Below are 21,563 nucleotides of genomic sequence, written 5' to 3' on the forward strand. Positions count from 1 at the left end.
GGCAGGGTCTCTCAGCCCGTCCTGTCCCGCCTCGTCCCGCCGGGGGCGGGCAGGGCTGTCCCCGCGGCGGGGCCGGGGGGCGCGGAGCCGAGCGAGGCCCCGTGGCTGCTCCCCGGGCCCGGCGGGGAGGGGTGAGAGGAGGAGCCAGGGCGGCCCGTGCGACAAAGCCCAGTGCGCAGGGAGCTGGTGACCGGGAAGCAGAACCGCGCCGGGCAGCCGCGGGGCGGGCGGACCCACCGGAGCCCGCTGCCCCACGGGGGGTGGGAGGCCCGTCCTGCCGCCCCCCCGGCTTGGGGGTCGGGGCGGCTGCGGAGCGGAGCGGGAGGCGGCCGGGCTGCTGCTGCTGCTGCTGCTGCTGCTGCTAAGCCGCTTAGGGCCGGGGCTGGCATGAGCCTCCCCGGCGGGGCGGCTGCGGGCTGCGCGCTGCGGCGGGGAGGCTGAGGGCGCGGATCCGCCGCCGGAGCGGGAGGAGGCGGAGGGGGAGCCGCGCTCCCCCCGGGAAGATGGGGAACTGCCTCAAGTCCCCCACCTCGGATGACATCTCGCTGCTCCACGAGTCCCAGTCGGACAGAGCCAGCTACGGAGACGGGGCTGAGCCGGATCAGGAGCCGCCGCCGCCATATCAGGTAGGGAAGGGGGCGGGAGCGGGACCGGGGGCAGCGGGGCCCGGCGGGGCTCGCGGGGTCGCTCGCCCGGGGGCCGGCCCGCATCGCCCCGGGGGCCGCCGCCTCCCCGCCGCCGCTGCTCCGGCGCTGGGCGGCCCGAACCTCTCCCTTTCCGCCCGCACGTAGCGCGGGGGAAGCCGCTTTGTCTCGGCCGGTGCCGGCGCTCCGGGCGGGCGGGAGGCGCGGTGCCGCCGGCGGGGCGGGGGGCGGAGGGCCGGGGCCGCCCGGCCGGTGCCGCGTCCTTTGTTGCCGCCGGCGGTGACATCACCGTCTGGCGCGGGGACGCTCCGGGACGGGGACCGCGGGCCCTGCCCGGGCTTTGTCCGGGCCCGCTCGCACCGCTCCCGTATTTTTAGCAGCATCTGATCCCCACTAAGTAACTCCCCCAGCGCAGGGGATCCTGTTTCCCTCCGTCCTGTGGGGCACCGGCGGGGAAGTGTTTCCCATTGTTCGGTGGGTTGGTTTTTTTTTTTTTTTCTGTCTCTCTGAGAATCTGTTAATTTACATCTTGATGACGAATCAGGGGGAAAGAAGGAAAAGGCCGGGTATTTGCTTTGATGGCTTTGCTGGCAGCGGAAGATAACGCCGATGTGGAGGGGGGATGGCGTTGGTGTGAAAGCCTGCGCTTGGCCGCCTCTGGAGGGGATGGACACGGAAAGGAAACCTGAACTTGAGGTTGCACTTGTCTGCTCCCTGTGATCTCCGCCCCCATGTATAGAAATGTGTATTGACCTAAACAAGCGGTCTGCAGCACTGAAAAATGAAAATGAAGACCATCCAGTGGTAGAACTGCGCATTCTGTTGAAGTTTTGAAAGTATTTCCCTATCTGGGATAATAGCATACATTTCAGAGGAATCTATAGAAACGGCAATCGAGACACACATTCTAGGGGGGTGACTTGAGAGGTGTATGTTTTCTAGGATGGGAGTCATTCCATAATTGCAGACCCTGATGTATAATTAACAAAATTGCAGGAAGTATTTAATCGGACAGGCATGTAATCTACAAATGCTTTAGCAAGTTCAAGAATTCCACCCTGATAGGAGCCCTGTAAGTGTTGAAGAGAAGCCCTACATGTAGCAGCCTTTGCTGGTGCCCTGAAGCTGCACTGATGTTTCTTGGCAGTGTGTGCCTGATTGTTTTGTTTGGGTGCGAAAGCTGAATGTTACAATAAATTCCGTGATGTGAGGAATTTTTTTTTTTCTGATTTCTGAACTATGTCTGCTGAAGTCCAGTAAATAGAAAGTTCCTGATGGCAGATCAAGTTTTTAAAGGTTCTGTTGCTCTAAATTAAGCCTGAATGGTCCATGAGGTTTAGGACTGCGTTGTATTTTTGTCAAATCAGCGTAAAAGTTTGACTGTTTGTGCAATTTATTGCATTTGTATCTGTGATTCTAGGAAGACTTGTGGAGGTTTTTTTTCTTGTTCTTCCCTTTGAAAACAACCTGTTAGCTCTTGTCAGAGTCACCAATCAAGTACATGCCTTATGCAGGCCTTCTTGTGTGAAAGTTGGTGTAGGTAATGACTCTTTCTCTGTTGTCAGAGGTTTTAAAATTTTTTCTCGATAAAGAACTTGTCTATAAGTGTGGATGGTTGGCTGAGAGCATGACAGACAGTAAAATAAATTAACCCACAGGTGTCTATTATCGAGTGAGTGTATTCATAGCAAACCTTCCCTCAGCTGGAGAGAGCTGTGCAGCATCAGGTGATGTGCCCACAGGCACTTGGCTGTGTCGAACATCACTGTCTGTCCTGAAAGCTCCTCCACTGATCCTGGCAGTTCCTAAAGCTTCACCTTAGGGTAGCCTTTAGTGTCTCATAGTCAAAATCAAAGCTACTCTTTCCACAGATTTTGAACCACAGTGGTTTTTAACTTAAAAAAAAAAAAAAAAAAATAGGCCTTACCTACAATATTATGCATTGCTTTGTGCACTTTGAGGTTGAGGGGATTTATAATTTTAAATTGGTTAATATTTACAAGATGCACAAAACTCTAAGTATGAACAATTGCTGATGCTCCAGTTATTACTTTTGTGCTAGCAATAAGTCTCTCATTTTAACTTTCAAGTGGCAGCTAAGAGTCAATGTTACAAATGGGGATTTAGGAGTTGTGTCCTTGATCCTGGTAATTACTTCTTTCAATATCTTAACCAGAGTTAGTGTATAATTTGTAGACATTAGGAATGAAAGCAAGGAAGAGGATAAAACGAGTTTGAAAACTTGTTTGTGGCAACTAGCCTCAAGAAACTGGAAGGTGAACAGTTTTACAGCCAGCTGCTGAAATTTCAGCTGCAAAATGGACATATTTTAGAAGAGACTAAAATCTGGTATGTTTGTTACTCTTGGGTTTGCAGCAACAATGTGTCAACTTCCTGAATAGCTCTTGCAAGGTATGCAAACTATGGGAAGGCTTGTTGGGTGAAAGATACACAGTTGAGGAAGATGACTTCTGTATTATTTTGACATTTAAAGTACTTTTTCATGTTCTGACAGGATTGTGCCATGGGCATTCACGTGGGAATCTTGTTATGCCATAATTTTTGTTTACCTATTGATTTCCAACTGCAAAATGTACCCCCAGTAATAATTGCAGGATAGCATGTCAAATTGCTTTGATCAGTGAGTGCTATTAAGCTGGCTGTGTAAAATTCCTGCTTCCAAAAGTGAGGTTGAGAATTGGATTGTCAGTATGGACACATGGAATAATGGGGAATTTAAAGGCTCTGCAAATACCTGTCTCTTTGTTCCTGTGGCAGTACCTGTTGCCAGCTGCTGCAGAAAGGCCTCAGAGAGTAAGTACCTTTTTAAACAGGTATCTCAGTTAATGAGAAAGTGGCCCATTAAAGCATCAGATATTTTCCAGTGTGTTGAGCTTAACAGCTAACGTGAGAAATAATGAAAACACACCAAAAAAAGAGTGTGTTTTCATGGTGGGGAGGAAGGAAGTGATTTCAAGAGTGGACCAACATTTTCATAGACACTAATTTTGAATGCCTCCATTTTAGAACCCAGAAATTACAACTGCTTTTCTAAGTGTTAAGAACATGCAGCTCCATTTTTAACCAGGGAATCTGTGATTAGGAAGGAGTTAGCTTTGGTTTTGTTTTTTTTTCTCAAGTCCTCAAAATAGAGTATGCTTTCAAGTTTGTTTTCCTTTTTGGTGTATGACTTCTTCACATCTGTTGGCAGTATGCCTTCTGCTGTTTTTCCGTACAAGTTCACTGGGTTTTTTTTCAGTTTCTCTTACTTCTAGTAGTTCTTCTGAAAGACTTTATTCTGCTGAACAGAATGTGTCCCTTTCCTTAATCCTTGTTTTATATTTCTGTTCTTAAATAGTTCTTTAATAGCTGTAGGAAATAATTTGCCATTTTATTCAATTTTGGTATTTTTACACACTAAAGTATGGAATGCTTTACACCTTTTCTCCCTAAGTTTCTAAAAAGTATTACTGTGGACAAAACACACTGCAGTCTTCTAAAAAAGATGTATACCACTTGCTAAATTACTTAGCTAAAAGCATGAGAAATAAGCACAAGATCTTGGTGTTGATACTAAACTACTAAAAGCACATTTGATATGTTGATGTGGCAGATAGGCTAATAAAATATTTTACCCTCTTGCCTGAAAAACTCCAGAGCCCTGTCTGGTACTTTGTACCACCTTGTGTTGTCTTACGGGCCCAGATAAAATGTTTCAGTGGATCTAGTGGATTTTTTCTTTTTCTTTTTTTTTTTTTTTTTTCATTTGGAGGGATTAATTTAAAACCTTTTGGCCTGGATACTCACTTGATTTGGCTGTAGGCACAAAATGAGATGAGAGATCACAAACATGAGCTTAACCCAATGCTGTGCTCCCATAATCCTCCAAAAGCTGTTGGGGACAGCAGGTTTTGAAAGTGTAATTTAGAATGTCTCATGGCTCCTCTTAAAACTGAGATTGCTGCAAAAGCCTCCTTGGGCCTCCTCTGTTAACTGAGTGTCACCTGTACACAGTGTACGTGTCCTCATCCCTCTGTCTTGTCATGCTTCATTCCAGCTGTCCCCAGTTCAGGGAGGTGGCACGTCAGCCTGTCCTGGCAGCGCCATAGGCTGGTGAGGAGTACAGCACAGTAGGTGCAGCCCTGGAGATGCTGAAGAAGTGCTCAGTTTGAACAGTCAGAGAATCTTGTTGAAATAGTCCACTGCATTTCTGTGTGAACCTTGCCCCATGGGTGGGAGTGTTGGATGTCTTTTGCTCAGCAGAGAAACCAAGCCTTTGTTACACCCTCCTCGTGACTTAAGTAATATGTTACATCGGTGTTCTGATAGTCTTTTCAAAGGCATGGTAATTAATATAATTCAAAATTCCTAGCCAGAATAATTCTGATCTAGGAGTTGCACCCATTTATAGAAACAGCTGAACATAAATTCCCTTGGGTCCCAATTGAAATGATTTATCATCTGTGATTGCTTGTATAGTACAAGAAAGAAGAGTGCAGTAGTGTAACAGGTTATAATCTACCACGGAGTGGTTGTGCAAAGCTGGAACTCTTGGTCTATGTTGGAACAGCATGAAAGGGGGAAAGATGCAATGGGAAAACATTACATACAGAAAGCTATCCATGAAAAAAAGCAAACCAACTAGTAGGGTTACTTTCATATAAGAGAAAGCAGTATATTTAAAAGTTGCCTATGCATGTCTTATCCTTTTTTCTACTTGTCCTCCACATCTTGGTGATGTGTGTGAATTACAGTTGCACTTGTGGATGTGAACTGAAATACCACTCCAATCCACAATTCCTTAGTCTGGTGGAAACTTCAAAGGGATTCAAACCCTTTGTTTTTGTTGCTGGTTGGTGCCTTCTGGCAGCAGTGCCTGAGGTGAAGATCAGCTGCAGTGAGGAGAGAAAGTGATGGAGGAACTGAAGTTGAGAGTTTGCTGCATGGGTAAGAAATGATAGAGTAGCCAGTGATGTTTGGCTCTTCTCTTCAGTGATGAGATTGCTTGAGTGACCTTATGTAACTCATTCTCAGAAATGAAGAAGTGTTTTAGTAGTTTTCTGGAATAACATTTTATCTGTGAAAGACCAAGTATTAAGTGATAAAGTCACTCCTGATAAATAGTTATGATACAATTAGACACCTGCATTCAGAAAAGCTGTAAGTGCTCCATGTTTTATGCTGCAGTTCTGGTCAATTATTTATATGTGCAATGCAATAAACCTTTTTTTAAGTATCAGTCTAGGGCTATACAGTTCATTTTCCATACAGTAATGAAATATATGTATTACAACTGTCATTATAATAGCATTCAAGATTATTTGGTTAGTGAACAATATGCCATGACACTTCTTATTCTTCCACAGCTGAAGAATTTAGCAAGTTGTCTAGAGAATTGTATTTCTGGTTATCAGTTATAGATGAGAAGTTTCTTGAGGGTGTTAAGCCTAAATTTCCTTTCTAGACAACAGTTAGAAAAAACCTGCACCTGTATTTCCTGTCTCAGTGTGTACTGGTTTCAGCCTGCCGTGCTGGCTGACAGGGGCTGTTTTTCATTTTGCTGGTGAAAAAAGCTGGTGGGGCAGAGGGAGAAGAGAGAGGAAGGAAGACAGACCTTAAAGTAAAGGGTACCAGATGGTATCACAGAGTTGGGTAACTTCAGTCTTGAAAGTACCCATTCATAAACAGTTTAAGTGAATATTTTAATTAATATTGGTTGAATATTGTAAGGTTTCATCTGCTTAAAATAGGTTTTAAACTACAGTCTGATAAAAATGTGTTAGGCATGGCTAGAGGAAATGGGAAGAGTGTGCTGATGTTTGAGTTCTCTGTGTTACCACCTTTCTTATAAAATTAGAGCTGGTTTCTAGATTCACTGTTGTTGAGTTGGCTGTTGGTAAGGATCTGTTCCTAACCACTCTGTCCAGAAGATTTTCCAAGGGGGATTCTGAAAAGAAGAGAATATGTTTATAATCACATTTAACAGAGTATTGCTTTCTGTTTCACATGGATTTCTGCAAGAAGTGTCTTAAGTTGGATCAAGATGCTCTACTGAGTCTGTCCCTGTCTTCCCATGTCCCTGTTCATCACTTCAGCAAAGGAGGGAGGCTCAGCTTAATGAGCACTTCTGCAGACCCTGTTAATGGTTGTAGTCAAACTAGTTGCAGAATGTAAGGCGAAGAAATGAAAAATAACACCTCTTGCTTGTGGCAGACTTGTGTCTTCCAATCATTGTGCTTGTCCTTGTTTCTGCTTCCCCATATGCACAAAGAGAAATGTATTTGTATTTTGGAGAAGTAATAGTCTGTGGAATAGACTCAAGCAAATCAGCCATGACTTTTCTATGAGCTAATGAAACAGTTCCTCAGAGACTAAAGAATTACAAAATGAGCAGGTTTTTAGGGATGTCGTGGTTGAGTAAGAATAAAACCTTTTCAAGGGAAAAAGCTGAAGAGTCACCAATCTCTTGACTCTGAAAGGCAAAGCAAGCTTCGATCTCTGTTTAGACCCCAAGAAAAATTGGCTCTGACAATTCAAAGGTCTCAGAAGCAAAGATGTGTCTTGCTCCCTGAAGGTAGGATGTGTTTTTGTAGAAGATGCTGCCTTGTTCTGCCTGTCTCTTGGGGGACAGCCATAGCAGCAGCCTGTGCCAGCAGAGCTAGAGTTGTGTAACTCCTTGTTGGGTAAAACTGCACTTCAACCAAAAAAACTCCCAGCCCCAAGACTAAACAAAACAAAATCTACCAAAAAACCCAACTCTAGCAGCCCTAGGATAAGCTATCATCATCCTTATTTAATGTCTTCTGGTCTGTTTGTAACTTTAGCAAACCACTTAACTGGTCTGTGCTTTAGTTTCTTCACTGTAAAATGAGGAGTAAAGGAGTAATAAAGTTTATCTTTAGTGCAGGAATGCTCAGTAATTTAATTCAAGTTTGTAAAGTGTTCAATGGTAATTTGATTTTAATAAAATAGTGTTCCTCTATTACAAAAGGAACCTCTGCAGAAATTTATGACAAACCTGATGCTGTAGAGAGGGAGCTTTATCAGAAGATCTGTTTAAGGCAGTAGAAAAGTCTCCTAAAATCTGTTTTGGAATCTGATAGTTCAGCGTTTATTTGGCAGCCTGCATTCCAGATGCTTGATTAGTAGGAATGAAGAGGCTGTGGAGATGGTAATAAGAAATCGTGCCTAATCAGGGTGATGAATCTTTGCTATGCTGGAAGATTGCGCATTCTTTTGGACAAGCCAACCCAAACGTGCAATACCGCCCTCCCTAAAATCTAGGACCACCATGGATTTAGGAAGCTCTTCTGTTTCTCATATGTACCTCAGGTTCAGTGCTGTGATCAGCTGTTGCTGGCTGCACATCTGGAGTCAGTTTCTGACCCGCGAAAAATAAACTACTTTTGTGCTTTGAGGAGATAATGATCTGTGGAATGGACTAAAGCAAATCAACCATGACTTCCCTATGAACTAATGAAACAATTTCCAAGAGACCAAACAGTTACAGAGAGTGATTATTTTATTTACCAGCCCCTCCATAGGAATCTGCCAACCACTCTGTTTCTCATCAGTGAAGAAGAAAGTCAGAATGCCGGTGGCATAAAAGCTGCTGGGCCAGGATCCACACACGGTGACACGGACAAAGAGCAGATGCGTGCGGCAACTGGAGGAGGAGATAAAAGAACCATCCTTTCAACCGCAGTTGCGTCAGCCGAATCACAACCAGCTGGGTTATTGCACTGGGCATTTCTGCTGATCCGCCACAACGCTCACGCATGCTCTGTACACGTTTGCACGCACACGTACCCTCTATCAAAGGCCAGGCTGATTTTTGAGCCTTCTCATCCTCCCTCTGTTCTTAGCCACTGGTTTAGTTGAGGGATGATGTAGAGCTGAGGTGCCCAGGGGAGGAGTGAAACTGTTGGAAGGGTGAGAGAAACCGTGACTCAGGAAATTCAGTTCCTCCCTTAGTCCCAGCATTCAGTGATGAATGTGCAGACTATTATCCTTGCAATACTGAAACCTGTTTCCCTTGGTTGTATTTTTGGACACTGGAGTGGCCTCCATCTCCTCTCATCTGATTTTTGCTCAGATGAAGCAATTTGTGTTTCTAGAGGCATGGTTCAGGAGCAGTCCTCGCATGTAGTGCCGTGTACTCCAAGGCCAAATGCGCATGCAGGGACAACTTCATCCTCAGTCAAAGACAAGTCTCAGCTGGCTCACAGTGCTGAGTTTCCCAGAGCTTGGGATTGTAGCTAGCCCACTTGCCAGTAGAGTTTGGACTGCTAAGAGAGGTCCTAGAAGCATCAAGGAAATGCCTGGTTTATGACTAATAAAATTTAATGAAGCTGCTTGACTATCCCGTTGTAAGCAAAAAATGAGTCAGTCTGTGCTGGTTTGGACAAAAGCAAGGAATCAACTATCCTGCAGCCATGATTAGCCATTACATCTACCACATGCTGCCAGTTTCTAATCTTTGTCATGGCAAAACTTCTTCAGAAGAAAAATCAGACTAGAATATATCCCACAAATATATTATAACTACTGTCCAAGGATATATAGCTCTGTGGAGACTGTAAGGTGTCCCTGTAGTCCTCACCACTTTCACTCTCTGTGGCTCTCCAGATGATTTGTGTACAAGCTCCAGCCAGAAGGAAATGGAGCAATATTTCTCTGTATTTATTCCCATAAGATGTATCCTGGTAGCGGGGGATACAGATCTCTTACAACTCAGTGTGCGAACATTGCAGAATTGGATGAGGTTGGGTGCTCTTGCCCTTTCTGTTTCAGAGCTGTGGGAGGCTTATCTAAGAGATCAAAGTGCATCAGATTCCATTATTTCAGTATCTATGGGACAGTATAATGCATGAATACTCTGGGACAATGCCTGTGTCTGACTTTTATTCATCACTGTAATTAAAGCCAGATACAGAGCATGTTCTGTGCACTAAACGTTAATCACAGTGTTTTATTAACAGAGTTGTTGAAATCTTTAATTCAGACATTGTATAATTTTGTAATATAGATTAAGACCAGTATTTATTTTGCCTGAATACATGAATTTTATTTAAAGTTCAGAAGGAGAAGAGCTTGCTCTCAGGTTTTGAACAAATGAGTAGCAAGTATTGCTTGGCTGCAGATGTACCAAACTGCTAAACTGGTTTGGTCTGTACTGTTGCTTAACAAAAAGCAGTGAACTGCTGTATTCAGTGGAAAATACATAAAAGGCTCAGCAAACTAATGCTCTAAATTCAGATTTAGTTAAGACACTGAAATTAATATTTTAACATCTGTAGACTTTATTTTATGCTCTGTAGTAGTACTTGCTTAATTGCCATTGCCAGTTTCTGATGTTTTGGGATTTCCCTTGGTTGTTTTCTGTTTAAATATTATGATTTGTATTGCAGTTGCATCCATATATCTTCAGTTTAGCTTATGAAATATGACAAACACATTGCTTTAGTGTCTGCTTCACAGAGTTCTTTAATGTTGCATCTATATATTTGGAGACCTTGAGGCAGTTGTGGATTGTCCCGTGGAGAATGGTGTCCTTGAAAGTGTATTACCCTTCTTGGAAGGGAACAGAATCAGTTTTAAAATTCAAGCAAAAATACTTACTTTAAATTAACAGTTAATTCTTTTCTTGGTTAGTGCTTTTTTGCCTCTCAGCTCCTGGCTCTCTGGGGCTCTGTGGGCTGTTTTGACTGTGCTCACAAGAGCCAATGAAATTCCCTCCGTAGTCACTAAACTGAAATACAGGCCCACACCTCTACTTGACAGTTTTTAGGGATCTGCTGATTGGAAGCTGGTGAGAAGCACTGCATAGGTAGTGTTGCATTAAGGTCTGTCCCGAGCTGAGAAGACTCCTCCTGCCCCAATCTCCCAGGAACACCTCTTCAGCTAATGGCACCTGCAGGATGCTGCAGTGGCTGAGCTGGCCCGGTACCCCCAGTGGCTGGGCTGAGTTAGATGGGTGGCCTTTGGCCCAAACCTGAGTTGAGATGCTTGGTTATTCTCCCACCCTGCCCTGGATTGGAAATGGGAGTGTGGTACTTAATCCATGAGAGTGAATTCATATGATAGCTTGCCTGGAGCTGTGCTGGGTTGTGTGTAATCATTCCAGTCATCTGTAAGAATCACAAATGAGGTGCAGGGAGGGATTTTACTTTATGTCTGAATAGAGACAAACTCCTTGAAATTTCTGAGACCTGAAGTTGTATTTATTTTATTGTGTGGCTAAACTACTGAAAGTAAGTTTACCAAAGAATGCCCATTCCTTCTGTAAATATAGTGGGCTTCTCAGCTTAAAGTCGATGGAGCCAGGTATTCAGAGATAGTGTTTAATGGCAAATTCTGTTTTTAAAAGTCCTTTAGGAAACAAAAAAATACTATCCACACAAAATTTCATGCTCCAAGTAATCTTTTATTTCCTGTAGAAACTGTATTCTTGTTCAATGAGTAACCTGGTTTTTCCTGCCTCCCAGAAGAAGAAGCAAGATGACCTAGATCTAGAGCTTCCTGGGGAAGAGTTCATGTCGCCCTATATATAGTGTCTCCTGAAGTGTCTTTATGTAGCTGTCATTTACTCTGAGCTGATGAACTGAAGGAGAAAAGAGCTATAGTTTTAGGCTGAGGTAGGAAAGGTAGAAAAGTTTTACCCCTCCTTTTTTGGGGGGTCTGTCTTATGTCCCTAGCCAGATCCCAGCCTGGTGAAGGCCAGACTTCCCAACTTCCAGCTGTAACACAGAACTTCATGTCTCTGTCTCCTCAATGTGCTGCAGCTGAAAAGTGACCAACTAGCTCTTTTAAGGAGTGAATTGGATCCTGCCTTTGTGCCAGCAAGAGTTTCTGCACAGGACTCAGAACGTGATATCCTGGGGTCAGTGTGTTCTTTGGTCCGGTCAGATCACGCAGATGGAGACTCCTCCGAGCAGCGCTGTTGGCACGGTGGTGTTTTTATTGGAGAGCAAAACCTGGGAAAATGGTAGTAACAACTACATAACAGATGCTACCAAACAGGCTGTTGGTGTTGAGGGATCCAGCAAGTGTTTCCACCTCAGGGTGCTGAGTCAAACAGTGAAGTGTACTGTAGGCTGAGGGAAATCTGCCCATCCTTTTGTCAGTATAAGGCTTTTTTTTAGATACAGGAGAGTTTATCTGAGTGCATCAGCAGCTTGAGTGGTTTGGACTTCTGCAGCCTTTCTGGGGAGAAAAGGGTACTTTCCAAGTCCCTAAAGAAAGTGCCACTGCCTAAAGACACCACATACTCCTGTCCTGGGGCCTTCACCAGGCCCGTGTTGGTGGAACCCATCAGTGCTCCTGGGGTGGCTGTGTACACCTCTGGCATGTGGAGAAAGCAGCATCTGTGTTCATTTAACTTGATGGCAGGATCCTGTTCCAGCACTTAAAAATAATGACTTCAACAGGCCCGGCTCAGGAATGAACACAGCCAAGGCCCAAGGAAAGGCTTGGGGGCTGTCTCTGAGTTCAGCAGACCACTGGCTGAAACCAGGCAAAAATGTGATGTGCCTCATGCTCAGCATCATGTGTGTAGATGTTTCTGGGACAAGGAGGTCTGATCTAACCATCCACTGCTGCCAAAAAGGGATTGCTTCACTTTTCCCTCCTGTTTTCCACATGGAGCCATGTTCTCTGCAGTCACTCCATGGTGGCTCTGGTGCTTGGTGGGGCAGCTCATACCATTCAAGTGTCTGAAATGGGTTGTCTTATTCTTCCTCCTGTCAGATTAGTGAAATGAACTGAATTCCTGGTGGAGATTGGATTTATCAGCACTCTTTGCCACCTACAGATTGCATTTTACTCAGCGACATCTGTGGAAAGGTCTACACGTGTCAGGTATTAGATGTGTGCTATTACTTCCAAGTATTGGAAAGTTTTGGCTTTTCCATGTTGAAATTAGGGCTATACTTGGCTTTAACTGGGTACCAGAGCATGCACAGGATGAGTATCTTATACTGATTTGGGCAGTGAGTGCATTTGGGAATGGTCTGTGCATGAAATGCAGTCTAAAGGTGCTATTTCTAACTTCAGCAGGGTGGTGATTTCAGTTGAAGGGATTTTACTGCTTCAGGACAAATCTCTAATGTGGACATTTATTTCTTCAAACCCACAACCAGAAAAAAAAGAAAGAAAGAATCTAAGTTTGCCTGTCACAACCATCTTTAAAGGTGCTTGAGTCCTTTTCTTTGCTATTTTTCTTGTTAAAAAAGCTTCATTAGTGTTACCTAACAGTTCGTGAGTAGACTTGGTAAGCGCAGGAGTGTCTGAAGACTTTGACAGCCTGTTCATATTGTGCAACAGACTCTGATGTCCCTTGGGATACAACTGACCACAGTAACATCATTGATCTGTGTTGTGGGTGCTGTTCTGCCTCCTTCCTCACACAAACCTTCCAGTTATGACTCTGTGGATGGTTTCCAAAGCCTGAACATTGCTTGCTAAGCTTTGTCACTGCTGTTAGGAGTTTGATTACCTTTGTGCATATGTATGTGAAGACTGCCAGTGTCTGTGGCTTTTAATGAAACAACCTCCCTGTTGTCTAAAATGTTTAGAATTAAGAAATTATATAAGTATGCAAGAGCAGGAGCTAGGCTGGCTGCCTGAGTTTGACTGTCCTGTTGTATATGTTGTGACTCCTTTCTCTAGTTGGTGTCTGTCAGAGGAGGCCACTGGCTTCCTGTTGTAGCCAGTCTTACTTAAGGCAAATTAAGGAACAAAATCCTGTTTCAGAAAATAAATTTGAGAAGCAAATCTTCCTGCTTCTTCCTGCATCCACTTATGCAGCATTACCCGTTCTTCTCCTTGCTGGGATAACGCTGTGCTCTTGCATAGCTCAATCCCCCTTGCTTAGAACCTTTCTGTTCAGCTGAATTCAGAACCAGGAATGCTGAACACGAGCAGTAAATCCCATCTTAACAGCTTTTTTGCATCTCATTAACTATGTTGGGTCAGGCTTAGTTTTCAGCTTGGAGACCTACCAAAAAAAACCCCAAAGCTTCAGGAGATGGGCTGCTGGGGCAGAGGGGACACCCTTCCTTGTTGGTCATATTCCACATTGCTGGGTCTGTGGGGCACTGCAAAGCTGTAGAAATTGTTTTCTGAATGAGACCACTAAGATTTCCTTGGATTATTTCACAGAATATGCTGGCCAGGTTTCCATTTGAATACAGTTATGCATTTCAGCTGGACAGAATATAACTATTTAAATTAGAGTAATATCTAGTGCCCTTTCTGCCTTAAAAAGACTTAAGTAATACAGCCAACTAAAGTAAGAGAAATATTATTTTAAATCCTAATTGCAAAGTGGTTACCAGCACTAAAGTGCCTGCAGATTGGCATAGACTGCAGTAATCTCATGTACACTTGTCACTGATGACCTCACATTTTGCTTGCCATGGGCCAAATCCTCACCAGTGGTGCAGCTGCCTGGTGCAGTGGAACTTCCAGCTAGCATATGGCTGGCAGAATAAACTTTATAAAGGTCTTTCATTCAGCCCTGCCTTCATTCCTGCTTCTGCCTGTAGACTGTGCTGCAGGAGGAAGGGTTTGGCCAAGAACATTTGTGCTCTGCTGTAGGTATCTTCCACCAGTGGGCTATCAAAACCCTCCCCGAGATCAAACCAGAATTCCTAATGGAAAACTATTTTGTCCAAAAATTTCTTTTCTCACATTTAAAGCTTTTGTTTTGTTACTGTCTTAAACTTCCAAGTGGGCATGACAGTGTTTGCAGACTTGGCTTCAACAAAATGAGGCTTGGATTTAATGAGCATTATCTTCTGTATTTTATTTAAATTAGCTTTGAGTTAAACATGACAAGCATTATTGCTAGTTCTTACACTGCATCAGAGATTGTATCAATTTGGATAACAACTGTTTACAGTACAGTTTGAAAATTGCATATTAACAAGCGTGTGAATTGGACTGTTTTCTGGTGTCTAGATAAGGGGATATATGGATAATTTTGTATATACTCAGTGATTTTCTGCAGACCATGGATGATTTTGAAAGACACTGGCCAAGCTTTGCCCTGTTACCCCTACAGGAGCCTCTTTTGATCAACCAAGAACCAAGGCTCAAGAAGCTTATTTCACAATCCTAGATTATTTATGGCAAAGTTGCACTTGTTATCTTCTACCAAATAGGTCTTTAGTTGTTTCTCTGATGTTTAGACTCCTGATTTATTTAGAGATCCTATATCCCTTTCAGCCTTTGTTTTTCTGGGCTAACGTTTCTATTTTTATTTTGTTTATTAGAGGATATGATATTCAAGCAACTTGGTTTTCCTGAAAAACAAAATGTCTCATCTATAGTCAGTGAAACCAAACAAAAAACAACAGTAAAAAAAGAAAATATTAAAATAGGGCATGCGTTAAGTGATGGAGGGAGCATTGACTGACCTCTCAGAATCTTGCAGTGAATTTGGCTTGTGGATTCAGAAGTTAGAGACAGTACTTACTCCAAATCTGCAGAATGTGCAGCTCCTTGGGGCAAGCATTTTTCACGTGCTGCTGGCTGTTACCGCCTCTCACTGGGGTAAACCATTCCATAACATGAATGAAGACCTCACCAGGAGTGCAGCACTACATGGAATGATATAAAAAAATTAGAACCAGGCCTGTAAGTTATTTCAAGGCTAATTTCAGTATAAAGCTTCAGCAGAGCAAAGAAAATTTTTTAACCTGATTTCTAGTCTGAAATTGCTCTTCAGGATGCTTGCTTGTGGTGTACAGCAGACTTCATTTGATGAACATTGGGCTCCTTTTCGCCAAAGTTCACAGAGAAGTCCATGCCCAGCCTTTTCATGCCCCCAAGGAAGAACACAGAACTGCCCAAATCCCAGGAGGATCAGTTTATTTCTGTTTCCACTGTGTGATTCAAAACAACAAATGAACAAAAAATTGTTCGCTGCAGTAATTTCTACTCATGTCTTTACTGCACTGGAGATTCATCCATAAGAAAGGTGGTATCCCAAATAAAGACAGGAACTCAGGTTCATCTTGTTACCTTGCCCATTTGGTTCAGCAAACCTTTTGGTGTTCCCAGGGAAGCACATTCACCGACTTCACTTAACTGCAGCCATTCGTAAGGAGACAGAGTGAGTTTAGTCCTGTACACTTGCAGGAGTGGCACTAAATGCCCTTTGCTTCCCAAGTTACTCTGCTGCACCCACTGCCTCTCGGAGAGGTCTCCATTCAGGGATCAAAGGGCGAGCTAAAGAGTCTAGAAAGATAACTAAAATATTTCTGTAGTCATTTATAGTCTGAGCAAGAGGCTGGTTTTTTTTTTGGAGCTTATCTAGGTATTACAGTTACCTCTGTAGTTACACCCTAATGACTGCCAAGGTAACAAGACTAGATGTCTAGACTAAATGTCATAAATTAAACGTAAAGAACTCACAGGTTTTCTTGATAGCTGTTCTGCTGGGGCTGTGTGTATTTTTTTTTTACCTCCAAAAAAGCTCAGTGTTACTCCCTTCTGGTGTTTTGTCGTGACTGCAGTTTGTCTGTGTATGTATAAACTGACAAAACTTATTTTAGTGAGCATGTAGGTTGCAGCAGGACATGGTTATTCCACCCTAAACATTAACGCAGGAGAATACAGTGAGTACAAGTGTTTCTTTATATTTTCATAAAGCCTGAGTGTGTTGGTAGCTTAATGTTAGTGACATTGGGCTCTCATTTCTGACTCAGGGGAAGCATCAAAAGTAGCGTGAACCTCACCTAGAGTGGTGAAGTTACACTTCAGTGCAGGACCTGAGCTGTATCCTTGTATGTGTGTGTAAATGTTCTTGGTAAATTAGTGCTTTTAAATTTGCACAGATAAACTTTGTATTTCCATGAGACTTTCTCAACTCCACCTGTAAAACTGCCTCCTGTGTATCGCTGTATTTAGCGTTCAGGGTTTCTGGTGTTCTGCACACAACCTGAAAGATGGGTTGTTGCGTATGGATGAGCTGAGGCTGGACATCTCCAGGCTTTGCAGCTGCCCTCATGCGAGTGTGTCAGGGTGAAATGGGGCTTTGTCTTCCAACCAGTCAGTCCATATTCAGAAAAATGCCCTCTCTGTTTTCATGTCCCTCCTCTCAAACAGTTTTCTGTTCTTCTGAGATTTTGTGGCAGCCTGAGCCATAATTCAGGCAAGTACTTAAGTAGGTGCTCAAGTGCCATGTCCCTGGTAGTGTTTGAAATCCTTACTGAGTGTGCTACTGGGGCAGTAGTGGGGACATTGGTAGATTTTACTGATCCATGCAGACAGCAGGATGAATCCATTGTGGAAACTTCAGGTTTTCCTTCAGAAAGGCAGTTTCAATGTAAACAAAGCCCTGTCTTCCATGACAGTGAGTGTAAGTAGGGGAATGGCCTGCAAAAATAGAGGTTTTTCTTCATCCCATTGGAGCTGAACAAAATGAAATGGGAGAGGCTGGGTTGGGCTCTGTGCTGCCCATCTCCCCCCTCACCCTTGCAAAACCTTGGAACTGCTTCACTTCCCCCTTCAAACCACCTACTCCGAAAGCACCTGTGCTGAAACGAACATGGGTATTTTTGGTGTGAAACCAGCGCAGGCAAGATCCACAGATAAGTATAAAAAACCCCACTACACCATAGATTGAAAAGGCTGATTAGCCAGGTATTTGCATGTACAGTTAGTGGTGGATGTTGTACCTTATTTATCTGTGAAGCTGAATATTTGCAATTTGTCCTGCTTGCACCAGCAACTGGCTGCATGTTTCATACATAGCAGTGAAATGAACCCATGTTGTCTGGTAACACATTAAAGAGATGACCAGGTGCCCATTGAACTGTCTCTGTGCATTTAAAACTTTAAAATAGTACAAAAAATGTGTTCTGGAAATATTTCACTTGTATAACCACCTCCTGAGAGAGCTATTTATGATTTCTCTACCTGTTCTTGGCACAGGCCTTTTTTCTGTTAGAAGAGGTTTGACAGTTGCATGAGATCACACTTGGATTTGTGCCCTGCGAGCTGAAAACGCAGAGTCACTGCTTGCGAGGACAAGACTTAGCTGGAAAAAATAGAAACATTGCCCTTGTGTTCACTGCTAATACTGCATCAAGAAGTGGAGCTCCATCAAGCTTTAGTGTGCCTTGATATTCATGCAGTCATTACTTGCTTATAAATGGAGAACTGCTTGAAAAAAAACCCCAACAAACCAAGAGATTTAGAAATATTCATGTAATACCTGGGACGTTCCTTTAAGATTAATAAATGACTGGCTGAGATGAGCTGATAGCCTGACTCGGTGCCTCTGGCTATTTACAGCTGCTTCTTATTAACTCAGAGATGAAATAATTTATGTTATTATGAAATGATGCTGAACAAATAGATCACATTTTGTGTGTGCTCATTCTCCCTGAAGTGGGCAATGGCAGCAAGTGGGCGCCTGGAGAAGTGTCAGTGTCCACACTACGGAGCGCCCTGGGCTGCATTGGAACCTCTTGTGCACAGCCCAGCATTTCAGGGTGCTGCTGGCAGCCCCGATTCAAACTCCAGTTCCAGCCTCAGGATGTGAATGAAATCACAGAAAACCCCAGTCAGTTTCCCAGGATTTGGTGGAAAAGAGGAGCTGTTGGCTGGGTGGTTGGTAAGGACACCCTCTCCAAGCCCTCTCACCAGTGACACCGGGACAGCAGCGCACAGAGACTTGGACTGTGTTGGAGGTGCATGGCAGGTGTGTGTGAGCCTTCATCTGTTTGTCTGTGGCTTTCCAGCAGGCTGATGCAGAAACATGCTTTAAAAAAAGCTGTGGTTATGCTGTTGCAAAATGCAGCATTGATGTATCCTTTAACTGCCCCCAGGAAGCCTTCTGGCTGCCTGTGCACAGTCTCTTGCTGCACTGCCTGGGTTGAGGCTTCGTCACACACCTGGATCTCAGGGGTATCCACTCTGCATTAGAAATTCAGATGCCAATAAGAAAATAAAAAGGCCTGTGGAGATGAGTGTACCATCAAACTGCCAAGGTGTGGCAGCTTTCAACTTGAGCAGGCATTTGTAATTGAGGATGGCTTTGTTAAAAAGGCAATTAAAATATTTCAAATTGAGTACAAAGTTATGATGCAGTGAAGTATAGCACAGATTCCTGGCTTTTGGAAGAAACCCTGCTGTCACAGGCTGCCTCACTGACACAGTCTCCCAGCAGGTGCCCCACACCAGCAGTCTCTCTGCTGCAGGTTTTCCTGCTCTGTGGTTACACACACCCAGCTCATCACCAGCCTCATCTGCTTTTTGAAGCTCTTCTGCAGTAGCATGTGAACTGCTACCTCTTTTCTCCTCCAAGTTATTTGTCCTTGGTAGAGCAATCTGTTTTCTCTCCTTTCTTTATGCTGTGGCAGAGCTTTGTACTGCATGAGAGTCCTGCTCTCCTGAGTCCCTGTTTGCTGTGAGGTGTGGTGGAAAATTCTTCCATCAGGTGTGGCAGAGGTTTGCAGTGTGTGAGAGTCCTGTTCTGCAGAGGCCCTGTTTGCTGCCTGTCCTGATGGAAAAATGTTCATCAGGCTTCTGCTTGGCTTCCCTTGCTGGGGGAGCCCACTGCTGGCCCATCTTCCCAGACTCTGGCACAGCTTGGCCTCATCAGCTGGGCCCCGTCCCTGTCAAGGTTTGCAGAAGCCCTCTCCTATGTTGCCTTTTCTGTGTATTTTGGTGAGATAACAGACTGTATCTCTATAAAAAGAACAACTGTGTCCTCTTTCAGACTTCTTTTTGCTGCTTGCTTACAACAGGGTGGCTACAAAAAAGCAGTTTGTGTCATGGCCTAGGATAGTGCATGAAGGGCAGATGATCCTGAGGGAGCTGCTGCTGCTGTGCCTGTTTGTTTTCATTACCTGTGTTACCTCTTCTCTGAAGCTGAATTGACACCTCACAGAGACCTTATATAAGGGTGATGTTCTCAGCCTAGCTGGGACTGTTGTGGCTGTTTAAGTCCTGTTTTAGGAACCTGATGTAGGAGGACCTATGTACCTTGATAGGATGCTTTTGGATGTCTATGGAAAAGAGCTTTAGGCAAGGCTGTTAAACTGCATTCTGGAGAGCCCTCTTTGCCCAGGGAGGGTGCTTGTCATGTGTTGAACAGTAATGCTCGGCCTAGAGATGAGATCATTCGTCACTTGATTTTTCTGATCCTTTGATATCCTACTCACTCTTTTGCTAAAATACTTTCCTAGTTCTGCATAATATTTCTCTGCTATGTGTTATGATGTTCTCGTTAGTTCAAACTAGCAAACTTAAATGCACACATATACATGTCTATTTACACACTGAAGTACAGCCTGTATTTATACCTCAGCAGTCCTCCCCTGATGGATTGACTGCTCGTGCCTTCAGTTTATGTGCATTTTCATGTTTACTCCCTGGCTTGGACCCCTGTCCCCAGTCTGTCCTCTTGGCTAATTAGAGCTGAGTCCGTAATTTTGCTACATTGTTCCTGAAGTACTCAGAAGGGCTGTTTTGTTCTTAGAATTGCCATCAAGCTGACCTAATTCTTGCCAGAATATACATTTTAGCACTCTTGCTATTTTTTAAGTATTTGGAGTCAGGTTTTCACAGTTGGCTTGAGTCCCAACAGGGGCACTCCTCCCATTTTCCTTTTGCATGCCTGTTGCCAACTTTCCCAGCAGCTGTAGAGATCGTACTATCAATGGCAATGGCTTGTTTGCTTTCCATGAGGGGAAGAGTCAGTCAGAGCAGTGTCCTTGGAGCCATTGCAAGGGAAGTGGCAGGACCCACAGTCCTGAGGCAGTGCTGTTTTAGACCAGCTGGAGTCAGCTGTGCCCTAATTCCCAAATTCCCTGAAATGGCACCATAAGCAGGGACTGCATGTGCTTACTCAGTTGCACTGAGTCTGTGGGTTCAGTAGCTGTTCAGGGCACAATGTGCACTGCTGTTCACCCTTGGTGCCTTACACTGCCCAGCTGAAGTCCCCTATATCCCTGTATCCTTCCCTGGGAATGCCTGTCCAGTGATCCATACCCAGCCCTTCATACAGAGGACTTGCATGCACTTATCAGTGATGCAATGCTTTGGGAGCTTTGGGCCAGGCTCATGTCTTGGGTGGCAGAAGCACGTGTGAGCTTTTTGTACCCAGAGGTGAGTCCGAGCCTCGGGTGGTTTGGGGCGTACACGGGGACAGTGTCTGGAACAGATCCCACATGTCTGACATCAGGGAGTGGGGCGTGGTGTGAGCAAAGTGTGTTTGCTGCTGCACAGGGCCTGGCTCAGCGAGAGTCATGGCAGCCTGCAGACTCTGTGTGTTCCCCAGGATGATCAATACTACCATTTTTTAGCTGTTGCCCCTTCGATTTATACTGTAAACAAGTTGCACTGACTGATATTTACCCTTTCCAGAAAGCAAACGTGTCTAAAGGAAGTGTGAACGATTCCCCGATGTCTGTGTGGACTGCTCGTGTTCTGTCAGCTTTTCCATCATAGCTTCCCCTGTCTCTTGTGCTTGAACGCAGCCTCCAAAAAACATGTTAACTCCATTCCTTTGTTTGGGGTGTTCTTTTTTGTTTTTGCTTCCTGCTACCCAGCAGTTCCACAGCAGTAAGTGGGTGGCACGCCATAGGTTCACTTCACCTTTCAGCCAAGGAGTCAGTCTGAGATACTTGTTTTCAGCCTTTTCCACCTCAGAACTGTTTTCTTTTCCCCAAAACTTCAGGTTTTTATTTGCTGTTAAATCAACTTCTCAAGTTTTCCAGCGGCCATCTCACTTGAACCATAAGTGCTGTGTTTAATGTAGCCATAGCACTGTAATAACTGTCTGCTCTTGTCAGGCCTAAGGAGGGGTTTCTGCAAAGAACCACTTGGCATAAGTGGGAGAGACCATGTACCAGTAACACACATGTGGGGTTGCTTATGGGGTAGGAAGATCCACATTCATGT

General features: G+C 44.3%; 1 protein-coding gene across 1 annotated transcript in view; it reads left to right on the forward strand.

The window, feature by feature from the left end:
- The first annotated feature begins 189 nt into the window (after positions 1 to 189).
- RNF11 (ring finger protein 11) overlaps positions 190 to 21,563 on the forward strand; it is a 31,219-nt gene continuing 9,845 nt past the window's right edge. The window contains exon 1 of the mRNA XM_069023385.1: positions 190 to 626. Coding sequence (XP_068879486.1) covers positions 504 to 626 — 123 coding nt within the window. The 5' untranslated portion in view covers positions 190 to 503. The remainder of the gene's footprint in view (positions 627 to 21,563) is intronic.

The sequence above is a fragment of the Aphelocoma coerulescens genome, chromosome 8, assembly GCF_041296385.1.
Source record: "Aphelocoma coerulescens isolate FSJ_1873_10779 chromosome 8, UR_Acoe_1.0, whole genome shotgun sequence".
NCBI lineage: Eukaryota > Metazoa > Chordata > Aves > Passeriformes > Corvidae > Aphelocoma > Aphelocoma coerulescens.